The sequence below is a fragment of the Aricia agestis genome, chromosome 10 (assembly GCF_905147365.1).
Source record: "Aricia agestis chromosome 10, ilAriAges1.1, whole genome shotgun sequence".
Taxonomy (NCBI): Eukaryota; Metazoa; Arthropoda; class Insecta; order Lepidoptera; family Lycaenidae; genus Aricia; species Aricia agestis.
This window is the reverse complement of record NC_056415.1, coordinates 17,001,537-17,027,977: the sequence shown is the minus strand read 5'-3', so window position 1 is coordinate 17,027,977 and position 26,441 is coordinate 17,001,537. Positions and strand designations below refer to the sequence as shown.

Below are 26,441 nucleotides of genomic sequence, written 5' to 3'. Positions count from 1 at the left end.
CGCAGCGCACTAGACCGTGCCGCGACTCCGCACGCTCCCTCCATCTCGAGTGAAAATGTTTCGTTCACTGTCGCGCACTAATGTGTTTAGTGTAAACACTTTACATAACTACACCAATATACTCGTCCGTCTCATTATAAACTACATAATTTAATTCACTTTTTACGAACAAGTTAATTGGACATGCTATTATTTTAAATTAACGTTAATTGTTAAAATTCTTCTAAAAGTGATAGGACCTTTTATGGACCCTTCATTTAAATTACTAAGGGCCTGTTTCACCACTTCCTGATAAGTGCCGAATAGGCTATCCACCACTTAACTTAGCAGATGAAGTATGGAGAATCCGTCAAAAAAGTTGTGAATAGCCTATTCGGCACTTTATCAGAAAGTGGTGAAACAGGCCCTTAAAACTTTTGAGTTTTCATATCAGTAAACAATTGAACGGTTCCTGCATAGCCCATGGTAACTTTTTTTCACGAACGAAATCAAAATATCTTACATGATCCTGGGTTAAAGTTAACCTTGTGTGAAATAACATTATTTCATAAATAAGAAGAATGAGAAAGGTCATATGATATTTATCCCAGGATAACTTTAGGGCAGATAGTGCAAGTGAGTCTTAAACAATCCCATAATAATTTTCTAAGCTCATACTTTTTAAGTATCATTAGGCATACTTCATGTAGTTTACTTACCTGTTTGCCAAATCTATTTTTATTAAGTACCTATTGTAGGACCTAGAGTAATTTTCACGGTGTTAAGTGGCTATTGTGAGGTGTGAAAATCTTTAGATTTAAGGCCATGTTTTGTACATAACCTTGACTATGCAAAACGTAGCGTATCACTAGTTCTGGTACTTCTGTTTTAATATACAAACTAACGGAATAATAATTTTGATGTAAAACAGGTTTAAATTAAAGGACATTCAAAATAAATCTCTCCGAGTACAGTCGGGTAATAAAACAAGCGTTTATTATTGACATTTTTTATTTAAAAATATATTTTACAACTTATAAACTAAATTAGGCAGTGTCAATTTCATTCAAGTTGTTTCTGAGTATTATTCGTTATCACATCTACCGTGTTAACTATGAAATGACTTAGCGTGAATAATAACAATTAATATAATGTTTAATTAAACCTCTGTGGCAGTATCCGTAGCTCAAAATAGGACTCCATTGACGTTTTGGTACAGATCACAAACTGTCGCGAACTGAATATATAATTCTAAAATTAGTAGAGACCTGATGAAGCCAATCTAGTCAACGCTTTCAAGTCCAAACTCAAAAAACCGGGGACATCACAAAAAATAATCTACTTATGGTAACTAAGCACTTATTTTGGTATCACGTTTTTAAGTTATGGCATCTAGTACACGAAGGCTACCCTCGGTCTGTCGTAGAAGTAACCCTGGTCGGGGATGAAGGGGGGTCTCGTCGTCGGGGCGGGGGTTGTTGAAGGAGGAACGTACACCGGCGGGGGGGCTCGGGTGGTGGGGGGAGGAACATAGACTACTCTGGTGGTCTGGGGAGGAGGAGGCCTGGTTGTGGGAGGAGGTGTAGGTCTTGGAGTCGTTGTTGTTGGCTTGGGATAATCGTAGCCAGTTGTGGGGGGTTGTGTTGGTGGTTGTGTTGGGGGAGGAGGTCTCGTAGGTGGGGGCGTTGGTGGAGGCGGAGGCCGCGTCGGGGGCGGAGTTGGGGGAGGAGATGGGCTAGTTGGGGGTAGGGTAGGTAAGCTAGGTCTAGGAGGGAACGGCCGGCTCGGTTGTTGCGGTGGTGGGTAGGGGAATCTTCCTGTGGGTGGCGGGAAGAACGGCTGCGACGGAGGTTGGAAAGGCCTACTTGGAGGTTGTTGGGGTTGGAATGGCCTACTCGGAGGTGGGAAGGGTTGGAATGGCCTACTCGGAGGCGGTAGGGGTGGGAATGGCCTAGGTTGGAATGGTCTGCTCGGTGGTAAAGGAGGTGGAGCCGGCCTAATCGGTGGCGGTGGTGGTGGTGGTGGCGATGGCCTGGTGGGTGGAGGTGGAGGGGGTCGAGTTTCTCTCTCGGTTGTACTCGGTGGAAAATAAGTGGAAGGGTTTGTATAAGGCGGGGATGGTGGTCTAGTTGGCAATGTAAATGGTTGCCTTGGTGTAGGGTAGTCGTAGCCAGTTGTCATAAAGGTTGGGAGCTGTGTGGTTGAAGTAGATGGTGGCGGTCGCCTTGTAGTTGGAGGCGGTGGCGGTCTAGTTGGCGGTGGTGGTGGAGGAGGAGGTGGCCTAGTAGTAGGTGGCGGTGGTGGCGTAGTTCTTAGAGTTGGTGGTGGTGGAGGTCTAGTTGGTGGTGGAGGGGGTGGTGGGGGTGGTCTGGTTGGTGGTGGAGGGGGTGGTGGAGGTGGCCTCGTTGGTGGAGGAGGAGGCGGTGGTAGTCTCGTAGGTGGTGAAGTTGGTCTAGGCGTAGGATAGGTGAAGGGAATTCTAGGAGTCGTATATTCATACCCAGTTGTTCTTGTTGCGTATAATGTTGTGGAGTAAGTTGGTGGTGGTCTTGTTGGTGGTGGCCTGGTCGGTGGTGGTGGGGGCGGGGGCGGCGGTCTGGTCGTTGGCGGTGGGGGAGGTGGTGGCGGTCTTGTCGTAGGAGGTGGCGGTGGTCGAGTTGTTCTAAAAGTTGGTGGTGGTGGCGGTCTAGTTGGTGGTGGAGGGGGCGGTGGGGGAGGTCTAGTTGGCGGTGGAGGAGGCGGTGGGGGTGGTCTAGTAGGCGGAGGTGGTGGGGGAGGTGGCGGTCTTGTGGTTGGTGGTGGAGTTGGCCTAAGCGTAGGATAAGTGAAGGGGATCCTAGGTGTATTATATTCATAACCCGTAGTTAGAGTAACTGGTAGTAAAGTTGAGTACGTTGGTGGATTCCTTGTAGTGGGCGGAAGTCTCGTTGTTGGAGGTGGTGGTGGTGGTGGTGGTCTAGTGGTTGGAGGTGGAGGTGGGGGTGGTGGCCTAGTCGTTGGAGGCGGAGGAGGAGGAGGTGGCCGAGTTGTCGGAGGAGGAGGAGGCCTAGTTCTAATAGTTGGTGGCGGTGTCGGTCTTGGTGTTGGAGGAAGATATGTTGGCCTTGTTGGTAATGTGAAGACTACTTTGGGAGTTGGGTAATCGTATGTGGTGCGCTGTGTAGGGAACGTGAAGGGTCTTCGCGTGGTCGGTGGTGGTGGAGGCCGAGTAGGGGGCGGTGGTGGAGGAGGTGGAGGTCGCGTAGGTGGTGGGGGTGGTGGTGGTGGGGGTCGCGTAGGGGGCGGTGGTGGAGGTGGAGGTCTTCTTGTGGTTGGTGGCGGTGGTGGTAAATATGTTGATGGTGGTGGCCTCGTCGGAGGTGGCGGTGGTGGCGGCGGGGGACGAGTAGGGGGTGGTGGGGGTGGCCTAGTGGTTGGAGGCAGCGGGGGAGGTGGTGGCGTTGTTCTTAGGGTAGGAGGCGGTGGCGGCCTAGTCGGGGGCGGTGGAGGTGGCGGCGGTGGCCTTGTAGGTGGGAGTGGTGGGGGCGGTCGCCGTGTTGTCAACGGTGGCAAATAGGTCGACGGAGGTCTGGTACGCGGCGTAGGAGGAGGGGTCGGTCGAGGTGTGGTTGTGGTGGTCGGTGGTCTCGTCGGGTAAGTGAACGGGATCCTCGGTGTCGTGTATTCGTAACCTGTTGTTAGGTCAGTAGTAGTCCGAGTGACCGGCAGTATAGTTGAGTAGGTAGAGTAAGCTTCTGTGGTCGTTGTCGATTGTGTTGTCGTCGTTGGCGCCGGTGTTGTCGTCGTTGTGGTTGTTGTTGTTGGCGCCGGTGTTGTTGTTGTGGTTGTGGTTGTTGTCGTCGTCGGCCTAGTAGTTGGGGGCGGTGGCGGCCGTGTAGTCGGCGGCAAGTAGGTCGGCGGCGGGAAGGGTATCTTTGGTTTCGGGTAGTAGTACCCATCTTCGTTCAACACGGCGGATATTGGGTCGCCGAGCACCGCGTAGTTTTGTCCCGGGTTGGTGGCGATGGCACGCGCGGGCCGCTCGGCGCACGCGCATGCTGCCAGCAGCGCCACCGCTAGCAGTGTGAGCCTCTGGAATTAAAAAAATAAAAATTATTTTATTTAATTTTTTATTGATATAATTTTATTAATCTAGGGACGGTTTATATTGCAACGTGATTTTATTAATTGTTTCCAAACTAATTCAACTATGAATACTTGTAATTTTACGTAATATCAAATATTATGTAATTGCAATATAATATACATTCTTCATGTAATATAATCTTTCATAGAAAATATAATGTTGAAGTAGGCTTACTTGAAGCGTTTAAAGTGCTCGTAATACGAGATGGATTCATCAAACGGTCATGACTCGACTTTCGGTAATTAAGTTTGGACATCATTTAAAGTTATTTACCGCTCATCAGCAATTATAATAATTATTTATTAGCAAATTATTATTTTATGGAGTAGGTAGTATTGACCTATTTGTTTACCTTTAAATAATATAATTACTATCCAGTTAATTTCATAAATACTTTAGAGCTCATAAAAGAATAATAGTTTGTGAATATATAATATTTTTTTTATTGAAAGAGACTAAGGCCCACTCGTACAGATTTTATTTATATTTTATGCTAAACCTAGTTTATATATTTATGAAAATTAACAATCTGACATTTAACCCAGATCTATTATACAAGTGGACAGGCAAAATAAATTATGATTCTTTGTTGTGTGTTTAGTGGTTTTTGAATATTTTACCTCAACTCAAGCATTATATTTTGTAACACTTGAGACCTCACTTGACCTCAACTATATTGACTGATGGCAGATCTGACTGACTGACAATCATCCTCAAGTTGACAGCTCTTTCAGAGTCTCTCGACTTAGATAAAGGTTAGCCTACAGCTATATTGTTGAGTAAAGTATTAAGTTAAGACTAGCGTAATAAAAATCATTTTGCAATTTTTTATCGATTTTATTGTAATACAACATTATTGTTTTACCATCGTACCTTTATTGTCATTTTGTTTGAATACACCTCTGTGGCTCAGTTGGTGGGCTATAGGTAGCTCAAGCGGGGGTCATGGGTTCGAATCCCGCCGACGGAACAAAAAGTTTTTCAAAGTTCCTGGGTCATGGATGTGTATAATTTAATAAAAATCTTTAATATATATGTATAGTTTAAAAGTATTAAATATAATATTTCCGTTGTCTGGTACCCGTAACACAAGTCCTACACGACTACACTACAAGTACCTACTTAGCACGGGGCCAGACTGACGTGGTGTGAAGCTTCTATAGATATTATTATATTATTATTATTATACAATTTGTTAAGGATCTCAAATAGGTAACTATTGAGTCAGAGTAATGAATTATATCATAAATATATACAATCAGAATAAATGTTTTATGGGCAAATTATGGATCTACATCATTTGATTTGACCTACGCTTTTTGGTCGGATCATATAAATCCAGTTGGGCTTATAACTCGACCAAATTACGTTAATTCACCATCTGTTTATTGAATCAATTGATATGACAGAATTTGTAACTAGTTATTGTATCTTGCTGTAATTTTTTATTAATCATGAATTTATGCATTTAGTGATACAAAACTGTATTTGGTCCTTAAATAAAATAAATAAATAAATTCAGCATACGATTTCAGATACTTTATTTGAGCGTCCAGCATATTATTACAATCTACCATTGTTGGAATCCGATACAAAACCAATAAAAGCCCACGGAAAACCCGCGTTATATCACTCTCACCTTGACCCAAATACTATTTATACGGAATATTTCGGAAGCGAAACATATAACTGTCCAAATGGAGTATACGCTGGGCGTTGTGACACCGAAGAAGCTCAAGGCGAGCGGGGCGGGTTTGGTAATTAAGTCACCATGTTAGGGCTGACAATAACGGTGTGAGGTGTGCCCACACGGACCTGGTAGGTACTATTGACGAGTAGCGATGGGACTGTCAATAATTGCTACTTACGTAAATTTCGTTGTTCACGTTCTATTGTTAACAAACGTATGTTTAATTTTCATAAGCGTCCTAGTCGCGGGTTTTGAGACAAAGAGTATTAACGATTCTTGAGCTATGCTAAATTAATGATGTATATTGTGTACTCTATGTGTGATAGCGATGACAATGACAATAAGAATTAACGACCAATGAACTCGACTCTTACTAGCGTAATACCATTAATATGAATCAGGAAGCAGTTCCATTCTGTTTATGAATGAAAATAAAAGTTTTACTTAAAATAAACTTATGTATACAATCTACAAGCAACCTATAAACCGCAAATATTATAGAGGTCAGATATTTGAATTTTGATGTTTCACAGTTAAATACAACAGTTAATGATACATTAACTTTAATTTTATGAATATTTTGTCAGAAAATGAATATAGTTTACGTCAAAAGTCTTAATACTTTATGAAGTTAAATTATAATCAAATCTCCCTGTGTGCCGACATAACATAATATTATGATCCATTATATATAACCTAATGTTATGAGTTATGGCTTATGACATACTATACTCATATAACAGATTTCTGAGAGCTTCCAATATAAAGGTAGTAAAAGACGAAATCTCGCCTAAGTCCAAACGGCGAATCGAGGCAAAAAACTTCATACTAAATATCATAATTCGTATGAAATTCAGTGCCTCGTCATTTTGATTATAGTATAAACTCGTGATTGGCTGTTTACAAAACTGGGCTGCAGATGACTGGTGTGACGTCACAAATGCCAGAGAGCATCAATAAAAGATGCGTTGAAGTAATATTTGCATAACAATGTTCTGTGTCATTGTGTAGTGTACGTTGTTCGATTCAACATCGCTATCAGCTATTCTGTAGTGTGTATTCATACTAATATTTAAATGGGAAAGTGTGTCTGCCTTCATAGACACTTGGCAACAGACGTTTCCACTTGACAATGTTTGGCAAGAAAGCTCTATGGCTCAATTTACACCACCGGAATGGAAGCGACTTTTTGCAACGAAACTGTACAATGTGCCAACGGGGAAATTGACCGGACCTACGTTAGTTGGTCGGCTTATGTCAATTCAATATTAGCTGTGATCGGTCTGATGGGTTTAACTTAACGCGTCCAAATTACTTAGGCCCGCCATCTGCCTAGGTATCAACTTCTCTGATAGTACACATCCTAATGAACATTACATCTACAGTATAAACACATAAATTAAATACAAACCAAAACTTGGACGCGCGTCTTCCGCGGATTTCTCGTGAATTCGCCTGTGCCGATTCCCGCGTCGTGAGGCGAAATTGGCGCTTCCATTACATTCCGCGGAGGTATAATTTACCCTTAAATAGGGGAGAGATGTTTTGTGGCGATGTTTATGACTATTGATATTGCGATTAGTAGATGTTGAATTTGAAAAAAGTTGAGAGAAAGATTTTTTCTTTAGTGACTGGATTATGCGATACGTCTGAGTCACTATCATTAGTCTTGTAAATTATCATGTTTTCTCTCTCATTAATACCAACACCCAGGTAATAGCATAATATTATAATTTTAATAAAATAAACTTTTTTTACGAAAGAGTACGCTAGAGTCTTTCCAACAACTTATAAAAAACTTTATTATGTCTTAGAATAATATAGTTTTTTTTCTTAGAGTACACTTTTTCTTAATCCTTATAATTTTGTAAACAAATAATAAGTAAAAAAATCATGTAATTTTACAGTTTACGACATCATAGCAAGGACCTTTTATTTACATTATATTTCTCAAACCTTCAAGTTTTCATATAATTCATAATTTATTTATTTGCTCAGATTATGGAAATTCAACAATATCATGAAAATGACTAAGATTTACGATCAAAGGGCATTTCTGTCGCAAGATGTTGCTGATAGGCAATCATAGCGATAATAAGATAATATATAATGTCGCATGTCCGATCTTATCTCATTACAATCAAAGACGTCAGTGGATGAAGCGCGTAAATAACATTTTACAACATAAGACCAATAACTCATTTTCCCCCTTAAAATTTGAACAAGAATTGTAACTTACCTACTTGCAAATATGTCTAGCTTTACATAATAACATATTCCTTTTTCTATTTCAAATCATTCTGCCGGTCCTAAATCATCCATTTGTACAACAAAACGTTAGTTTTCAAATTGATAGTTACCCACTTCGACTCTTGTCTTTAATCTGAATCTTATTTTGTCGTTGATAAATGAAAGGTAACCAGTCGATCTTTGACCTGAGTTGATCACTTTAGGTATAAATCATTATTACCTTATATAGGAGAGTTCCTTTCATTTTCCATAGGAATGTGCGAAAATCATAATAATTTTGTAGGTTAGCTATTAATTTCCATTACAAAAGTAAAGTAAGTACTGACAGAAGACGGACCGTATGTTTTTTCTGAAAGAATGTTTGTAGGTTAGCTATTATTATACATACAAGTTAAATAATATTAATTTTGCATTAAAAAAGTCACTGGCAGTCTTCTGCGTTAAGTATTTTCTGTACGAAAATAAAAAAAAATGATTTTAGTTTACTTCTTATCATATTGCAAAGCCTCTGACGAAAGTCTCATATTCAAACATTACTCTACAAGGAAAATCTATATTTTTTTAAAGGAAAGCTGTCATCGGTCAACGCCCAAGGTCACAAACTACAAATACTCGCAATAGTTAAACCTAACGGCCGGGGTAAACATTTAGTAATATGGATTAACATACGCAAGTTTGTGGTCCAAACCACAAGACAAGGTACAAACATTTCAGAATGAAGAATTAAACATTTTGAAGGGTTTCGAAGTACTGGAGATTGACATTTTTTAAATTATTTACCACGAGATGATATCCGATGAACATCGTTTCACTTCCATCCTGATATAAGCCTTCCCTGGACTTTCACAAAATTACCTGAATCTGTTCAGTCATTTTGAACTTTTGGCGAGACTAACAAAATTTTAAATCCATTTCCATACGATTTAAAAAGCAACATTAAATATTTCGAATAATAATATAATAAAAACCTGTCATAATATTTCAAGAAATAACTTAAAATTTATCTTATTTTATCCAAATCATTTGAATTGTCGAATCGTGAGCAAGAAACGGAAACAGAATTGCTATAATTGATGTGATTATTCAATCAAATCTGCCGAATAATTGGCGACTTGTTGTGACCTCAACAGCAAACCCCACCGGCTTCCATAGAAATATTTCATAATCAGGATTAGGGCCTCAGTAAAAGCGATAAAAACATTGTCAGATTTAAAGGACAGAATGACAGATTTCTGAATTCTAGCTACCTAGTATACACTCCGTTCCAATATATTATTGTGTGAAACAAAAAAGGATTGTCGAAAAGATCAGGAGCAATGCAAAGGAGAACACCCAAACTCCTCATAAAATGACCCAAGGCCCGGCGCAGAAAAGATGTATCTCAGTTATTTGTATATTTTATGTGTAACATTTTTTGATAGGCGTGTTTGCCGCAGGATGTGGCTAAGATAGAAAAAAAATGCTTTTATATTTTTTCAGGCGCTAATTGAAAATTACATTACGTTGAACATATTATCGACTCCAAAATGTTATAAAATAGTAATGAATTATGTTTCTAAAATAATAATAAATCATTATTTTTCAATAAAATCAAATACAATATGAGGCATCCCCATTAAGCAAAAGATTACTTGTGTTTTATTACTAACCGATCTCTTTTATATAAGTACATAGGGAAAATAAACAGAATGACAAGATTTAGTGAAAATAAGTATACAGGCCACAGGGTGTAGCAAAAATAAGAGATAATATTTTAGGGTGTGTACAATGACTTTTAATTAAGTTTAAATTGTAAAATGTAAAATAAAGTTTTTTTGATTTGATATTTTTTTTGAATGACGCTTTAAATGACTCTGATATTGATTCCTGAAAATGCTAATGTTACAACTAGGTAAGTATTATTTCTAATTTAATTGTAAATTACTTTTAGCAGACAGAATTTGCAGTACATATCTTTATTCTTGAAAGGAAAAAGTAAGTGTTTTTGTATGTTTAGTGATTAAAACATTTCATAAAATTAACACTAAAATTGTTAGGTAGGTACGCCTGAAAATAATAAAATAGCATTTTTTTTTTACTTAAGCCACTTTTTGCGGCAATTACACATATACCTTTATTTTACTAATAAAATATACAAAAAACTGAGATACCTTACTTTTGTGCCGGAGCTTGGGCTTTTTTGGGTGTTCGTCTTTAACGAAGGCACAAAACCTCCGTCTTAAAAACTGACTTTACCTTTCGTAGCAGAGGAATAAATTCATCAAGTTGACAATTGCTTTAAAATGAAGATTAAGAAAATACATCACTGTGTACAGACGCGAATAAAAGTGCAAAACGATATGTTCAACAGTGTTTTACGACCAAAGTTATCGATCCTACATTGTACTTACAGTACAGTCGCCTTCACAAGCACTTAATTGTGCGGGACACATTATGACACATGTCAGAAGGTGACACTTACGACGCGGGTCAGAATTTATGACCCGTATCAGGTCAGTCGGGGCAGGTTTAATGTGACAGCAGTCGTAAATTTTTACGGTGGGTTATAAATTTTTGAGACGTCGTAATAATTTAATTAACAGATATTATGTTTGATACAAAGAAGTGCATTAATTATACATATCAGACGTATAAGGTTAAGATTATAGACACTTATTCTCTACGAATAATAAAACATAGGAAAAGTAACTGACTAAAAATGTGTCCACGGTAAGCACACGATAGAATACTATTCTATATAACTTTTGTATTTTCAGTTGGCCGTCTAACTTGAGTCGGTTATACAATTTTCGTCTCCTTAGTTACATATTGTGTAATTTATGTGAGTAACTGAAGTCATGTTATTTAAGCGATCAAATGAGTGATATATGTAGTTGTCGTTCTATACTGTATAATCTTTCGATGCAAATTCTCCTTGAAAATAAGAGACTATTAGTCCCGTTTACTTATCATGTTAGCCCAAAGATCTAGAGTGCATCGAAGCTGTATTAATGTTGAATTAATTCATCAAGCCCCATACGGTCACCGGTGACCGAGACACAATAGAAATTCTATTGTGTCTCATTTTTCCACGATCGACGGGTTGATTTATAGCAGAATTGAATTATTGACAAAAAAGATTCACTTCAATCACTTAACAGTCAAGCGACCAGTCTGAAGGTCTAACTTATATGGTAAAGGAATTTATAAGTTTATTAGTTTCGGGAGCAACCTCCCACACTTAACCTTAACTGAACTTAAGTTAAGGAATTGTAACATTAAATAAATTAAACGTTTAAAGTGAGTTTTAGGGTCAGATTACTGGGACGAAACGTTTAGGACAGTGACTAACTTTCAGAACTATATAAAGGAAATACGTTATCAAATCAAATCAAAATATTTTTTAAGCAGAGTATTTTTTTTTTAAATATTTCCGAACGTCTTTACTAAGGTGCCTACCACCGGCTCGGGAACTAACTCGGCGAGAAGAATCGGCGTAAGAAACTCGCACGGGGCCATCTTTTACTAAAAAGATGGAAATTCGTTTAATCTGCGTCTCTGAATACGGCAGTAAAAAGTTTATTATCTTAGTGTAGCGACGCATTTTTTTTATTAAAATTAACGAGGCAAACGAGCAAACGGGTCACCTGATGGAAGGAACTTCCGTCGCCCATGGACACTCGTAGCATCAGAAGAGCTGCAGGTGCGTTGCCGGCCTTTTAAGAGGGAATAGTATAATAGGGGAGGGTAGGGAAGGGAATAGGGTAGGGGATTGGGCCTCCGTTAAACTGTCTCACTCGGCGAAACACAGCGCAAGCGCTGTTTCACGCCGGTTTTCTGTGAGAACGCGGTATTTCTCCGGTCGAGCCGGCCCATTCGTACCGAAGCATGGCTCTCTCACGTATAAACTTTATTGCACGCATTACTCCTCCGTCCTCCCATGTCTTAGATTCTTTGGATTGCCACATATTTTGGGTTATACTTGACTTGAACATCATATTATAATGTCATAGAGCATCAATTTGTAAGCGAATTACTTACGCAAGTCGCTCCCGACGGCGTTTTGAATCAATCATTCTCTTTAAATATAGTTACCTTATATGCATATAATGACAGTAACAAGAGACGTGATCGCTCTTTAAAAACAGGCAACGAACCATGCGAATGCAACATAGAATGGTGTTTATTTGTGTTGTAAAGCTATTTTCCTAATGGTGCTCAGCAAGTAGCAACCGTCGTTTTCTATAGTATCTCCCAATTTACTAGTTACTAGCGTTTATGAAGTACTAGATAATACCCGCAATTCCGTTGCGCAAAAATTCGTTTATCACGCGGGAACCGTACATTTTCCGGGACAAAAAGTATCATAATAGGTCCTTTTCCGGGACTCAAAGTATATCCATGTCAAACAGCAAAATCGGTTCAGCGGTTTGAGCGTGAAGAGGTAACAGACAGACAGGCATACGGAAAGACACTTTCGAATTTATAATATTAATAAGGAAGTATGGATCAGTATGGATGTATGTGAGATGCAAAAGAAGATATTACAGGGTTAACAAAACATTTTGCTTTCATATTTTCTCTCAACCAAGAAAAAAAAACAATTCTAATATCACTTTTAATATCGACTGTACCAATTATGACGTCACCCAATATATCTCACCTATATAAATCACAGGTACAGTCGCGTCACAAAGTAATGCGGGTCCTTCAGTTTGTGTGTCATCTGACTCGTGAGGATTTCGTGCTATATTGACCATACAGCCTTGCTTTAGCTGACTAATTGTATTGACCCGACTACAGAGGGGGGGTTATGTTTTTACTGTCAAATTTGAGAAATTCACGGCCTTCGAAAATTTTACTCCTCTTTTCCTTCAGTGTGTTTTACGGCAAAAAAATCGTATTATTGCCTTGCAATGGGCATTGTCCAAAATAAATCACATGTATTTTTTATATTCTTTTCGTTAAAATAGGGTATTTTAAGACTATAAATTAAATACCTAATTATTAAATTCATTGGCTAGTTTTTTCTCAATAAATTTTTAAAGTTTCGCTCTGACGTCATCATCGGCGGCCAATTATTGACCTCTGCAATATGTTTTAAATTTCCTTTCTTATTTATAATGGCTGGTTCGTCAAATGCAAGTTCTCATTATGTGAAAGCTGATACGAGAAGCTTACTAAAAGTTCGAAACGAATGTTGGTCGAATTTATTGCTAATTTAACGCCATTGAAGGTCAAACAAAGGTTAAACATATCTGTTCAAAAATATAAGTAACTAATGGGTATTTTTTCGTTTATATACAGAAAAACGATCACTGACCTTATTCCTCGAAATGTTTTTGTAATGAGCAAAATTAAAAAAAAATGGACAATCCCCATTCTATGTATGAGTTGTGCCAGAGCGATATTGCTAATGCTTTAGTGTGTCAACAGCCATCGCAACTTAGTTATAATTAACATCATCAGCACAGTAGAATTGCTGAAGCAAAATTCTCATTTGTCAAGGAAACGAATTGTCAGATTTTTTTTTTATGAAATAAGGGGGCAAACGAGCAAACGGGTCACCTGATGGAAAGTAACATCCGTCGCCCATGGACACTCGCAGCATCAGAAGAGCTGCAAGTGCGTTGCCGGCCTTTTAAGAGGAAATAGGGTAATAGGGGAGGGTAGTGAAGGGTAGGGGTGGAATTAGGGTAGGTGATTGGGCCTCCGGTAAACTCACTCACTCGGCGAAACACAGCGCAAGCGCTGTTTCACGCCGGTTTTCTGTGAGAACGTGGTATTTTTCCGGTTGAGCCAGCCCATTCGTGCCGAAGCTTGGCTCTCCCACGTATAAATGATAACGATAAACTATCAGAGAAATAGATTCATAAATAGCATAGGTCCACGATTTGCCTACGAATCAGTTTCCTAATATGATGGAACATACGCACGTACGCTTGAAAAAACACCTTTCCTCTATCGTAGTCGTATAGTGATTCGCTTTTGGCTTTGTTAAGTCCGTTCACACGAATTTCGCTGTAGGTTAAAAGTATTAATATCTAAGATATTGATACTTATAACGCACTGCTTACAACTGTCAACGAATACTGATATTTTTTACATTTGACTGTTTAGAAGCTTACGATTTTAAACTGTAATTGTGTATTAATAATCTAGCCTGGCATTTTATGATAGTTAAAATTCCGTAGGAAGGAACTGGTCAACAATATGTCATATTCGGTGACCAGCGACAGGCGCCCTTTAGGTTTCGCAATCAGCTTCATCGCTATTATAAGGGCATTAGATTCTAGTGAATGTTTATCTCATATTTAAGCCAAATTATATTATATAGCTACTAAATCTTATATTATATAGCTAATAAATTAAGCCTATCATAGGAAACTCCTTCTTTTTAAGTCGGTTTGAGACTGAATTTAAAATACAGCTTAAACTCATAATATACAATATTCAAAGTCTTTATTTATATTTCCAAACTATTTTCTGCTCATAGCGAAAAATGTATACAATATTAATATTATGATGTTGCGAAATAATACTGTTTCAAGTATTTCGACCAATATGCCCAGATCTGCGGGAAATTTAACCCGGGGTTAAATATCTTGCTACCTTAGCTAGAAAAGATATATGTAACCCAGGATTAACTTAATCCCAGACCTGTCCAGGTGGGCCTTAGAGTACTATTCTCAATTTTCTCACAAAAGGTCACTGAACCTAAAGTAACCTCCAAATATAGATCCTGCCTACCTGATGATGAAAAGGCCAATCATTATGAAAGCCGGAGGTCAAGTGATTAATATTTATCGTATAATTTCGATTGGTATTGAAATTTTATGCGATGTTGCGTTGTGCTGACCACCTGATGAAACTTATCATATTACAAAAGACCGCCGAACTCTATTTCAGAACATAAGTTCTCTTAAATAATAAAAACTCCACTACGGGGTGTAACAAAATTACGTACGTGTATGGGTCCGCTGTATTATTTGTATAGAGCTTGCTGTAAAAGTAGCAGCGCGTAAAGAGCATAATTTATGGAACGTTATTTTTTTCCGGGATAAAAAGTATCCTATGTCCTGTCCCAGAACTCAAAGTATCCATACTCAAAGAACATAAATCCGGTTCGGCGGTTTGGGCGTGAAGAGATAACAGACTGATAGACACATTTTCGCATTTATAATAGTAGTATTTATTGTAGTGTTACAAGTATAAAAGCCTAATGAATCTTACAGCAAGGATGTTGCAAGGCCTAAATATGACGTGTGTGCATTGTGTACAATAAACTTGTCAACATGATGTGTTATAATAATAGAGCGGTCTATCATAATTTAACCTTATAAATTCTTGAGTGACAAAAAATTACAGTTAATTGTTTGTAAGATATTGAAAATTACACAATTTTTGTCAGTAGCTGTTGCACCTTTGTACTATCGAGGAAATTGATTCCTAGACAGTTGACGGACCTACGTCATTTGGTTGGGTTATGTCAATTTAATACTAGTAGTGATCTGACGGATAGGTTTGATGCAGCCGACCAAATTGTGTAGGTCCGCCATCTGCTAGGAAGAATCAACTTTGAATATACATATTTTAATAGATGGAGTGATTCAAGAGTAAGGTTAATAATACATAATATTATATCAAAACAAATATTTTGTTGGATTAATTACTCATATCAACTAGAATAAAGTTTATCAACACAAAACATCATAAGCCTAAAGATTAATATCTGAATACGAATAAGTTACAAAAATCATTAATTATGAATTTTAACAAAATATTTTTTTATCTTTACACGAAATATTAAATAAATTAATTAAATTCTCACGGGAAACATATTAATTATTAATATTACAAAACAGCCGTCAACAAAACATAAAAGCTCCATAGACAAATTATAATATTTCACAAGTTACTTTGTTACAATTTAAATTATATTACTAAATTCATTTTAATTAACCACTGTTACTTGAAAGCATTGTTTTTTACAGCTGCCGATTGGATATTAACTAATCTGAAAGATGTTCTATGTTTGTTGATGTTTTTTTTGTAATTAAGTAATAATAAAATATATAAAAATATACGAGATAAAAAGTAGCTCATATTCCTACTAAAATACTTAACTTTATTTCATAATCATATTTCGACAAACTCTAAGTAAACAATATTTTCCTCCTATAAAAGATTTAAATATCATATCGGAAATCAATTAAAAAGATACTAAGTATAATACGAGTACTATGTCGGTAGGTAGTTGATTAAAAGTTAAGTTATGATAATCAACTTGACAGCCTCTTAAGAAGGAAGCTCTACAAAAAGCAGCCTATCTCCCATCTTCGTACATTGTTTAACACATACGGAACCAACTTTTCGACTTCCTCAAAAGCTCGTACAATATCGATTCGATGATGAACTCTATTAAGAAGGCTGTAAGGTGTTTAATCGTTTAAAATTATTCAGCAATGGATTTGAGTGACATTGACTCAATTCTGTTTGTTTAGATTATGTAAATGTTAAAAGATAAAGTTTCGATTGTTAAATTAACATGTGGAAGACGTTAACTGAATTTATAATTTAATTAACGGAATACTTTAACAATATAACACGTTATTTATGTCACTTCCTCATATTATGTTAGGAATTTATAAATGGATGTTTAATCTATTTAATCTTTGAATTTTATACAATGTTGTATGTAGCCCGCAACTTTTGTTGTTGTTTTTTTTATGAAATAAGGGGGCAAACGAGCAAACGAGTCATCTGATGGAAAACAACTTCCGTCGCCCATGGACAGTCGCAGCATCAGAAGAGCGCAAACACAGCGGAAGCGCTGTTTCACGCCGGTTTTCTGTGAGCCCGTGGTATTTTTCCGGTCGAGCCGACCCATTCGTGCCGAATCATGGCTCTCCCACGTCAATGTTGTGCAACAATACGTTAGTTATCGCGCGAGAATTAAAAAAACCGGATAAGAACTAGCCTATATCCTAGGTCTCTGAGCATCTTCATAGCTAACCAAATTGGCACGGCGCGGTGTGGCTCGATGTCCTAAACATGAAAAAATATCATATTTTTGCATTCAATAGTATGAATTCATTTATCTTTATTTAATTTTACTGTTTTTGGTTCCGATTAAGGAAACTTAGTACGTGTACAAAAAGAATTATGAGGGAGAAAAAAATAATTAATATAGTTATGCTTCCTGTCCACATGACAATGTTTGTCTTGAATCTAAATATAAATTTTTAAGTTTTTTTTTTAAGTGTGACTCACATTTTAACAAGAATGTTTCGAAACAACTCATTGGTCATCTCTCGAACGTTTTCGTCAGCGATGTTTTACGTTAATTAGCCGTAACTACTACGTGATGCTGTCTACGTGATCAATGATGACCGCTTGTCCTTCAATGAGGACGGAGAATTGAATATATTTTTATACGTCGGAGAGCCATGCTTCGGCACGGATGGGCCGGCTCGACCGGAGAAATACCACGTTCTCACAGAAAACCGGCGTGAAACGGCGCTTGCGCTGTGTTTCGCCGAGTGAGTGAGTTTACCGAAGGCCCAATCCCCTACCCTATTCCCTACCCTCCCCTATTCCCTTATTCCCTTCCCTTCCCTTCCCATCCCTACCCTTCCCTATTCCCTCTTAAAAGGCCGACAACGCACCTGCAGCTCTTCTGATGCTGCGAGTGTCCATGGGCGACGGAAGTTGCTTTCCATCAGGTGACCCGTTTGCCCGTTTTCCCCCTTATCTCATAAAAAAAAGTTGTCCCCCATTCAGGTCAAAATACAACATTATGAAATTTTTCCATAACTTATTTAATGAATTGAAAAGGCTTTTCATAATATATTATGTAACGTGTATGTTTACATTATTAATGTTGTAAATTATTTAAATTTTATTTTTGGTACTTTTTTTTGTTTTACAGTATGTTAATACTGGACTATGTTAAATATTCTTAAGCCACTGGGTCAACAGATGGGTAATAATTGCAGTATTAATTAATATAAACTATGCTTGCTTAATGATATACAGACTTACAGTAAATAATACAGTAACGAGTTGGCCACAAAAACGATTCCCTAACGAGTTTCTTTTGGCCATACAAAAGACATCAACGCACAGACCGTTTACGCTATGTTTATAATATTAATATTTATTATCATAATATTTTATTAATGGTGATTGTTATAATACTATTATAATTTTACGAGCTTTTGCCCGCGGCTTCGCTCGCGTTAAAAAGTATTATTATATACAAACTTTCATCCCCTGTTTGAACCCCTTGGGGTTGGAATTTATCAAAATCCTTTCTTAGCGGATGCCTACGTCATAACATCTACCTGCATGCCAAATTTCAGCCCGATCCGTCCAGTGGTTTGGGCTGTGCGTTGATAGATCACTATGTCAATCAGTCAGTCACCTTTGAGTTTTATATATATATATATATATATATATATATATATATATATATATATATATATATATATATATATATATATATATATATATATATATATATATATATAGATTTATTTGTTCGTTTAGATTTATAATATTATAATAGTGTCTTATTAGCGGCGCTACGACGCGTGGTAGCGCCGCGCGCGAAGACTACTGAGTAATGATCAATCTAAGGGTTACTGATTCGTAATATTGAACTTTGTTATATCAGTAATAGCTCCCTAGCTAGCTAGTGGCCAGTTTCATTGAAACCAGGCCAGCTACGCAGGAGTAATTTACAGTGCCCAAGTGTGTGCGCAGTACACAAGAGCACTCTCTATTCCTTTGCTCTCATAACCCACTGGGACGGCAGACACGACTGGCGGGAGATCAGGCGCAGGACCGACTTTTTACATGCCCATCCGACGCATGGATTATCTTACTTGTCAGACAATCAGGTGATCAGCCTGCATTATCCTAACCAAACTTGGAAATAACATGTTTCCAACGCGGGAATCGAACCCACGACCTCCAAGTCAAGAGCCGAGCTCTGAACCATTGGACTACGGAGGCGTTGTTATATCAATATATTATATGACACAATTTAAAATTCTCGTCTCTTGTGCAAGACTTGAACCAACTAAAATTAACAGGTAATATGTTAAATTTAGTCGAGCTAGGCGCAAAACTAAACGTTTACAATGTCGCCGCTAATAGTTTTGTTCTGGCGAACAATATTATCAGTGATCGACGACAGAACAATGTATTGACGGCCGGCCGTGCTGGCGACGCGCGACGGCGACAGATGGGGTCGACTTACTGTGGCGTTCTCAATGCCGGGTACTGAGATCTCCATATTCATCATCATTGTTTCCAGTGCGAAACACAACCTTTGAGAACAGCGTACAAAAGTTGTTACTTAAAAAAATGTTCTTATTTCATATTTTTCATAAGGTTCTTCTATAATATTTCTATTGCTTGCATTAAACAGGGTCTGAATCTAATTTATTTTAATGAAATTTCATACACACATTGAATCGAGTACGGGCGAGCAGTATCATACAGGGTGTAACAAAACAAAGTGATAATACTTTAAGGGTGTGTATGTGTTCCTTATATTGAGTTCTCTGTGAAAGTAGCAGCGCTGAAAAAGTATTTTTTTGTGATTTTTATGGGCAAGCGTGACAGTGTCATGAGTTACTTACAAAAGTAAAAAATGCTCTTTCAGAGCTGCTACTTCCACAGTGAACTCTATAATATAAGGAACACACATATGTTTCGTTGTACCCTGTATAAACTGATTTATTGCAAAAAAAAGTACGGTTTCACTGTAGCGTAGCAAAATTCACGAGCAACATTCAAATTAACCTTACATGTAAAATTATAAAACTTCGCAAGTGTTCCCGTATTTTCCATAAATTGTATACATAAGTGATAAGTCATAAATTACTCCTCATTTTACTTGTCAATTAAAGTATGACCGGCTCATGATGAACGCCTAAAATAATTACATATAATTTGATTTTCATGACAACATGATTACAACATTAAATAATTCGCTACTTTCTTATAATCACCTGGTCGCGAATTTTTGTTTTGGAGAATACTTAATTATACATGGTAACATTGCATGGTATAACTTTATAAGTATAACTTAAAAGCATTCGTTGAATTAATAGTAGAGTAATTTTGTACTTTTAATGTAGTACATAACAATATTGCTCACGACTTTGTGACAAAAATCTTGATATTTCTTTAAAAACTTGTTCGCAATTCAATACAGTATTTTCCTGTTGTCTGCATATTTGAGAAAAATTTCAAAAAAATATTTATAATAATGTTAATGATATTTAGGAAGATAATTTACTCTTGTCTATATCGAAGAGAGACCAACTGATAGACAGTTTGTTCACTTTCTACAGTGTTTAAAATTCCACGGATTCCCCATCAGTTTGGTCTGCGATTTTGTAATCTGTCATAGCGAGGCCGCTCATTTTGGATGTAACATGATCAATGATCGATGCTAATGATCAATAATGTATGGTAATGCGGGGCCTTGCAGTGATCGACCTCATGAAAACTATATTAACCTTTTCGTAGTTTACCACAAAAATATTAATAACTCAGTTAAATTTTAATTAATGTTTTGTCAGCGATCAGTCTCTTCTAAGTGGTTTTTGTAATTTTCATCATCAAGTATTAAAGTATATTGAATTTTAGCGCATAATCACCTACAATAACCATTCAACAACAACAACTAAAAGACTAGAATTGAATTACTTGTAGCGTTATAAAATAAAATTATCTGAACTTTGGAAGTTGTTTTTTTTATTAAAATTACGGATTCATAAGTGAGTGTAGAATAAATAGCATAATATTATTCATCTTTTAAAACGCATGTACGACACCTCTGTTGTGGCTGTATCTTGGACAAGTTTCTGGCAGCCAATCTTTTTACACGTTTGTCTCTACTTTATTATTATTCTTGTTAGAGCCTTCTTTGATAAATATATTAAATCTATCTTCTTCTTATATATAAAAATAGATTTTCAAATGTGTTAGTCGCGCTAAAACTTGAAAACGGCTGAACGGATTGGGCTGATTTTAGTCTTAAAATATTCGTAGAAGTCCAGGGAAGATTTTAAAGTAACACGAAGTTCACTGGGAAAGCTAGTACAAATAAAATCGTTAAGCTTATTATTGTTATTTACTGTTTAAAATACTACTTTATGGTTGCTAGCAGAGTTGTTTATTGCATCCGTCTTTGGTTCGCAAATGTTATTGTGTCAATAGAAATCAGTTCTTGACGAACACAATCGTTGGAAGAACCGACTGTAACTACGACGTACGACCTAGGTTTTGAGCCATTTAAGGAAACATATTGATGATTCATTGCATAATATATTCAAATTTTCTGAATCGTCGCGCTATAAAGTATTATTTATTGTTTGACATCGAGTCTTTTATATTTATGTTATGCGACCTTTATAATAATTGTTTTTTTTTTTCAAACTAAACAACGAATATCATACATAGCATAGGTTCCCTAGAACATCTTTAGACTTGATTACTATCAAGCTAACTTTTCGTGAGTAGCTTCATTTAATAAGACGAACAACATTTCTTCTGCGAAAATTCTCGAAATTCTCTGGTAGCTAACAGACTTAGAAAGGATTAAATATTTCGATTTGATTGTTTTTCAGATATGGATTGTTCTATTTGTAGGACATTTACAGTAACAGTGTTAAATTATATAACTACTAACCCATTATTATACAAAAAATCAACTGGTTAGGGCTCCGTAGTCAACGAGGACTTGCTGCATGTTAGAAAGAAAATTAAGTGATTGAACGAAAATTATGGTAATCTCCTCCTTGATGTTTATATGGTTAAGTCAAACAAAAACACAAAATTTAGTATTTCATCGCACAAAATTTTCCGATGTTTCGGTCACTACAACGCAAAGGAAAAGATGTCCCATTGACATAGTGACGCAACAAGGTCGACAAAGGTTACGCGCCGTCCGAACTTTCCAGCGCAGCTTACGAGCTTTTACAGTAAAGGTATTACGGAGCTTTACGACCTTGAAACAAGGTTTTAAATAAATAAACGAATTACTATTTGATAAATGAATTTTACAAATGTATAATTTTATGATTAATTTAAATTAAATTAATTTTGATACAATCGATTAATTTTGGTAATTTTTGATAGGCACAGATATCGACCGTGAGAAATATGTTAAGCGCCAGAAAATATTTATGGTTACTTTAGCGTATATGAAATAAAGAGAAATAATATAATTCTAGTATTTATAAAAATGGATAACAATTTAAATATCTTGCAACGAAAGCGACTGGCAAAATAAATTTTAATGATGTTTTTTAAATAATCTGGTTACTATTGAAAATTTTTGGATAATTTTGATAATATTATCACGTGAATACAGCTTTTAAGAGGATACCACAGCGGCTAGAGAAATTAAAAAAAAGTACGTGTAATATCTATAGCTGTCTCCCTTACCTCAAGCCTATACCACAGAACGCGATAGAGACAACTGCAGAAAATCCAGAAAATCAACGATTTGTTGTCCCCTGATTCCTTCTCCAAAACTTAACCGATTTAAGTACTTTTTTCATTAAAGATTAAAAAAAGGCTTGAGCTGTGTTCCTATGTTTTGCTTTTTTTGTATAATCTATCCAAATCTGTTTTCTGGACGTTTGAACACAGTGGAAAATCTGGCCATTTTTTTGGGTTTTTGAACGTTCATATCTTATTTAATAATTAAATTATGAAAAAAAAGAAAACATAGGGACATTGTATTAGTGACCGTAGATATTCAGGAAAAAAATTATAACTCTACTAGCATTATCCAGGGAGGAAACAGGGGACAACGTTTGTATGGAAAAAATGGCGGTGTGGAATCCTCTTAATATATTTCTATGAAACCAGAAATACTACCCAGAATTGACGACCTCTGCGGCTCAGTTGGTGGGCTGGTGGTAGCTCAAGCCGGGGATCGTGGGTTCGAATCCCGCCGACGAAACAAAAAGTTTTCAAAAGTTCCTGGGTCATGGATGTGTATTAAATATGTGTATCATATAATAAAAATCTTAAATACATTTATAGGTAGTATAAGAGTATTAAATATATTTCCGTTGTCTGTTACCCGTAACACGAGTCCTTCAGGTACTTTCTACGGGGCCAGACTGACGTGGGTGAAGCGTACATAGATATTTATAAAAAAAAAGAATCATCAAAATAAACAAAAGTGCTAACATACATACGAACCAGTGACCTATGCTTGTGTTTACTAGACACGACCTTCACTAACATCGGTAAAGTCCAGTAGCTTATATAAACACTCATCCTAATGCTGGTTAACTTGTGTTTGTTTATTAACTATAAGGTAATCTTCAAGTTATAAGTTACAAATAAGTATCAAGTTATCTAAGAGACATTTGCATAGATTATCACGTACTAGCTCAATTGTAAGACTAGTAGTATAGGGTACTTATTTTAGTAACATTGTGTCGATCTTGTATCAACTAGTTATTGAGAATCTCCTTAATACTGGAGGCGTGATGATGATCATGATTAACAATGTCAAAGCTAGAATCGATACATATTATATTTCTTTTAATTTCACTTAACAAAACTACTGACCCTACACCAAAATTATCTATATTTTAATTTTTAAGCTACTTTCAATCTAACTACAAATTAGTTTTTTTCAGACACAAAATAATATATATTTCACAATTTTTGTATATTCATTCACATTAAGTAATTTTCTTACAATAGGTCAGAACTGCGAAATGAACATCAAAAGAAAACCGCGAGAGGTCATAGGTCACTTATGTAAGAACGAGTCCTTGATCGCTCACTATGAATGCAGAATTGCTGAAATACTATTATGCTCCTACAAGCTAGGGTCAAGGAATAAAAACCTATTAATTATATAAATGTGTCATAATTAAAAGTAATGGAATATGAAGGTTTCAAAATGCACAATATTTTTTTGTTGCGTTTTTTAAAAATCCTGTAATTATCTATCACATAATTTATGTTTATTAGTTATTAAAATATTTCGTTAATATTACCAATAATAATTTCACCCCTTTTTTAAATATACCTTAACAATTTCTCCCATAATACCAAAACTTTTAATCACAACTCATCACTTTGGAGCACATCTTCTTTAAAACTTTATAGAGAGCTTTAAGCTTAATCTAAAGCTCACCATGTTTCCTCCGGAGGCTGTAAGTTCACTGCATAATCACATACGACACTGTCTTGCGCGCGCGCAGGTACGTCTGCGGAGCGCGCGCGACTCACCATCATATATAGCTTCTGGCGGCCGCGTGCTGCTTAATAATAATTAATTTACAATACATATTAATTAACAATAATTATATTGTTTTAAGATAGAAGGTACAAACTATAAGGGATATAATATTATTATAATGACTCCCACACCGGTTTCAGTGACGGTGGCCGGTTTCATTGAAACCAGGCCAGCGACGCAGGAGTAATTTTATAGTGCCCAAGCGTGTGCGCAGTACACAAGAGCACTCTCTATTCCTTTACTCATAACCCAGTGGGTCGGAAGACCGACACAACTGGCGCGAGATCAGGCGCAGGACCGACTTTTTACATGCCCATCCGACGCATGGATCATCTTACTTGTCAGACAATCAGGTGATCAGCCTGCATTGTCCTAACCAAACTTGGAAATAACATGTTTCCAACGCGGGAATCGAACCCACGATCTCCGAGTCAAGAGCCGCGCTCTATACCACTACACCACGCAAAATATTATATATATAGCATTTTTGCATCTTGCTCTATCATATTTGCGACAGCTGATGTAGTACAAATAAAAAATATTAAAAAATATTTTTTTCAAAATTTCAGTGAAAAAGACTTCAACACGTGACACATACATTTAATGGTCAGTTTACATTGCATGGTGACTGACACGACTTTGCATTTAATAATGCATTGCATGGCATGGCATTGCCACGTTACGATCATATATCGAATATATAATATATATAATATGGAATATTGTTCTCGTCTCTGGGCAGGAGCGCCAAAATATCAAATGCTCCCTCTGGATCGTATCCAACGAAGGGCTGTTCGAATTGTTGACTGCCATAGTGTTTCAAACAGATTGGACCCTTGGAATTACGCCAAGGTGTAGCTTCACTCTGCATCCTCTATCGGTTGTATCACGGGGAGTGCTCTGAGGAATTGTTCGGAATCATACCTCCTGCAACTTTTCGCCATCGCCCCACGCGAAAAATATACCATCCTCATCACCTTGATGAGAAGTAGTCTTCCACTGTATTTTTCGCATAATTTTCTGCCACGCACTGTAAAACTGTGGAACGAACTGTCACCAGCAGTATTTCCGAACCTATACGACCTGCAAACCTTCAAGAAGAGAGCGTATTCCCTCTTAAAAGGCCAGCAACGCACCTGCAGCTCTTCTAATGTTGCGAGTGTCCATGGGCGATGGTAGTTGCTTTCCATCAGGTGATCCGTTTGCTCGTTTGCCCCTTTATTTCATAAAAAAAAAACGATGCAATGTGATTGACCCTTAGTTTATGTATCGCATAGAAGTCTTTGAATCAAAAATTTTAGATGAAATGTTTTTCCGCACGTATGTTGTTTATTATTATTTATGTTGTTTAACCTACAGGCTACAGCTATGTTAGGTTGGTAATACTGTTAAGTTGTAAGCCACAATACTTTTAAAATAATCTTTTAAGATAGCAATTTCTAAACTAGATCAAAAGTATTGTAACAATAATTTCAGCGATTTAGGATGTCACGAATCCTATTCTTATGTTCTAGGTCGCTGCCATAGCATTGTCGCCATAGGTGAAGGCTATCGCTAATTAATAAGAGCGGAATTTGAATAAACTCATTTGCAAATGTGGCGAAATAAAGCCTACTCTGTATTTAGTATTTGTCATTATTCTAATGAAGTCTGACGCTGACCTTTCACAATATTGACATTCTTTTGGGTAAAATACGTGACCATACTTAATGTACCATTAGATGACGCCAGCAACTCCGCTGCGCTAAAATCCTATGTCCTTTCTCGGGACTCCATCCTCCATAACAAATTTCAGCAAAATCGGTTCAGCAATTTTGGCGTGAAGGGGTAACAGACAGACACACTTTCGCATTTATATTGTTAAATACTTCACCATTCACATAAAATTGCTTATTCAAAACAACTTCGTACAAAATACAATTTATTCTGTACTATTACAAACAGGGATCGATTATAGATTGCTAAGATTTTAGTGGATAACAAATGATACGATATGCGGCTACGGGCGATTGTAGGGCGAATAGAGGACTTCTAGACAGGTCGAGCCCCATCCTCAGTCCTCGATGACGTAGCTGATGATGTGAAGAGGTGGGGCCCGCCGACCATTTAATTGAAGCGCCTTA

The 26,441-nt window shown here is 37.0% G+C and overlaps 1 protein-coding gene across 2 annotated transcripts; it reads right to left on the bottom strand.

The window, feature by feature from the left end:
- Nucleotides 1–1,020: 1,020 nt before the first annotated feature.
- On the bottom strand, nt 1,021–24,278 carry LOC121731324 (basic proline-rich protein-like). Of its 2 annotated transcripts, XM_042120718.1 has the most exons (4): nt 24,214–24,278; nt 1,707–4,050; nt 1,513–1,607; nt 1,021–1,473 (listed from the first exon to the last, which is right to left on the bottom strand). In XM_042120718.1, exons 1-4 carry the CDS (start codon nt 24,214–24,216, stop codon nt 1,372–1,374), a joined length of 2,544 nt encoding a protein of 847 aa, XP_041976652.1. In that variant the 5' UTR covers nt 24,217–24,278; the 3' UTR covers nt 1,021–1,371. The 2 variants fall into 2 exon arrangements, with proteins under 2 accessions (XP_041976652.1, XP_041976651.1); XM_042120717.1 differs by having other exon boundaries at nt 1,513–4,050.
- Nucleotides 24,279–26,441: the final 2,163 nt, after the last annotated feature.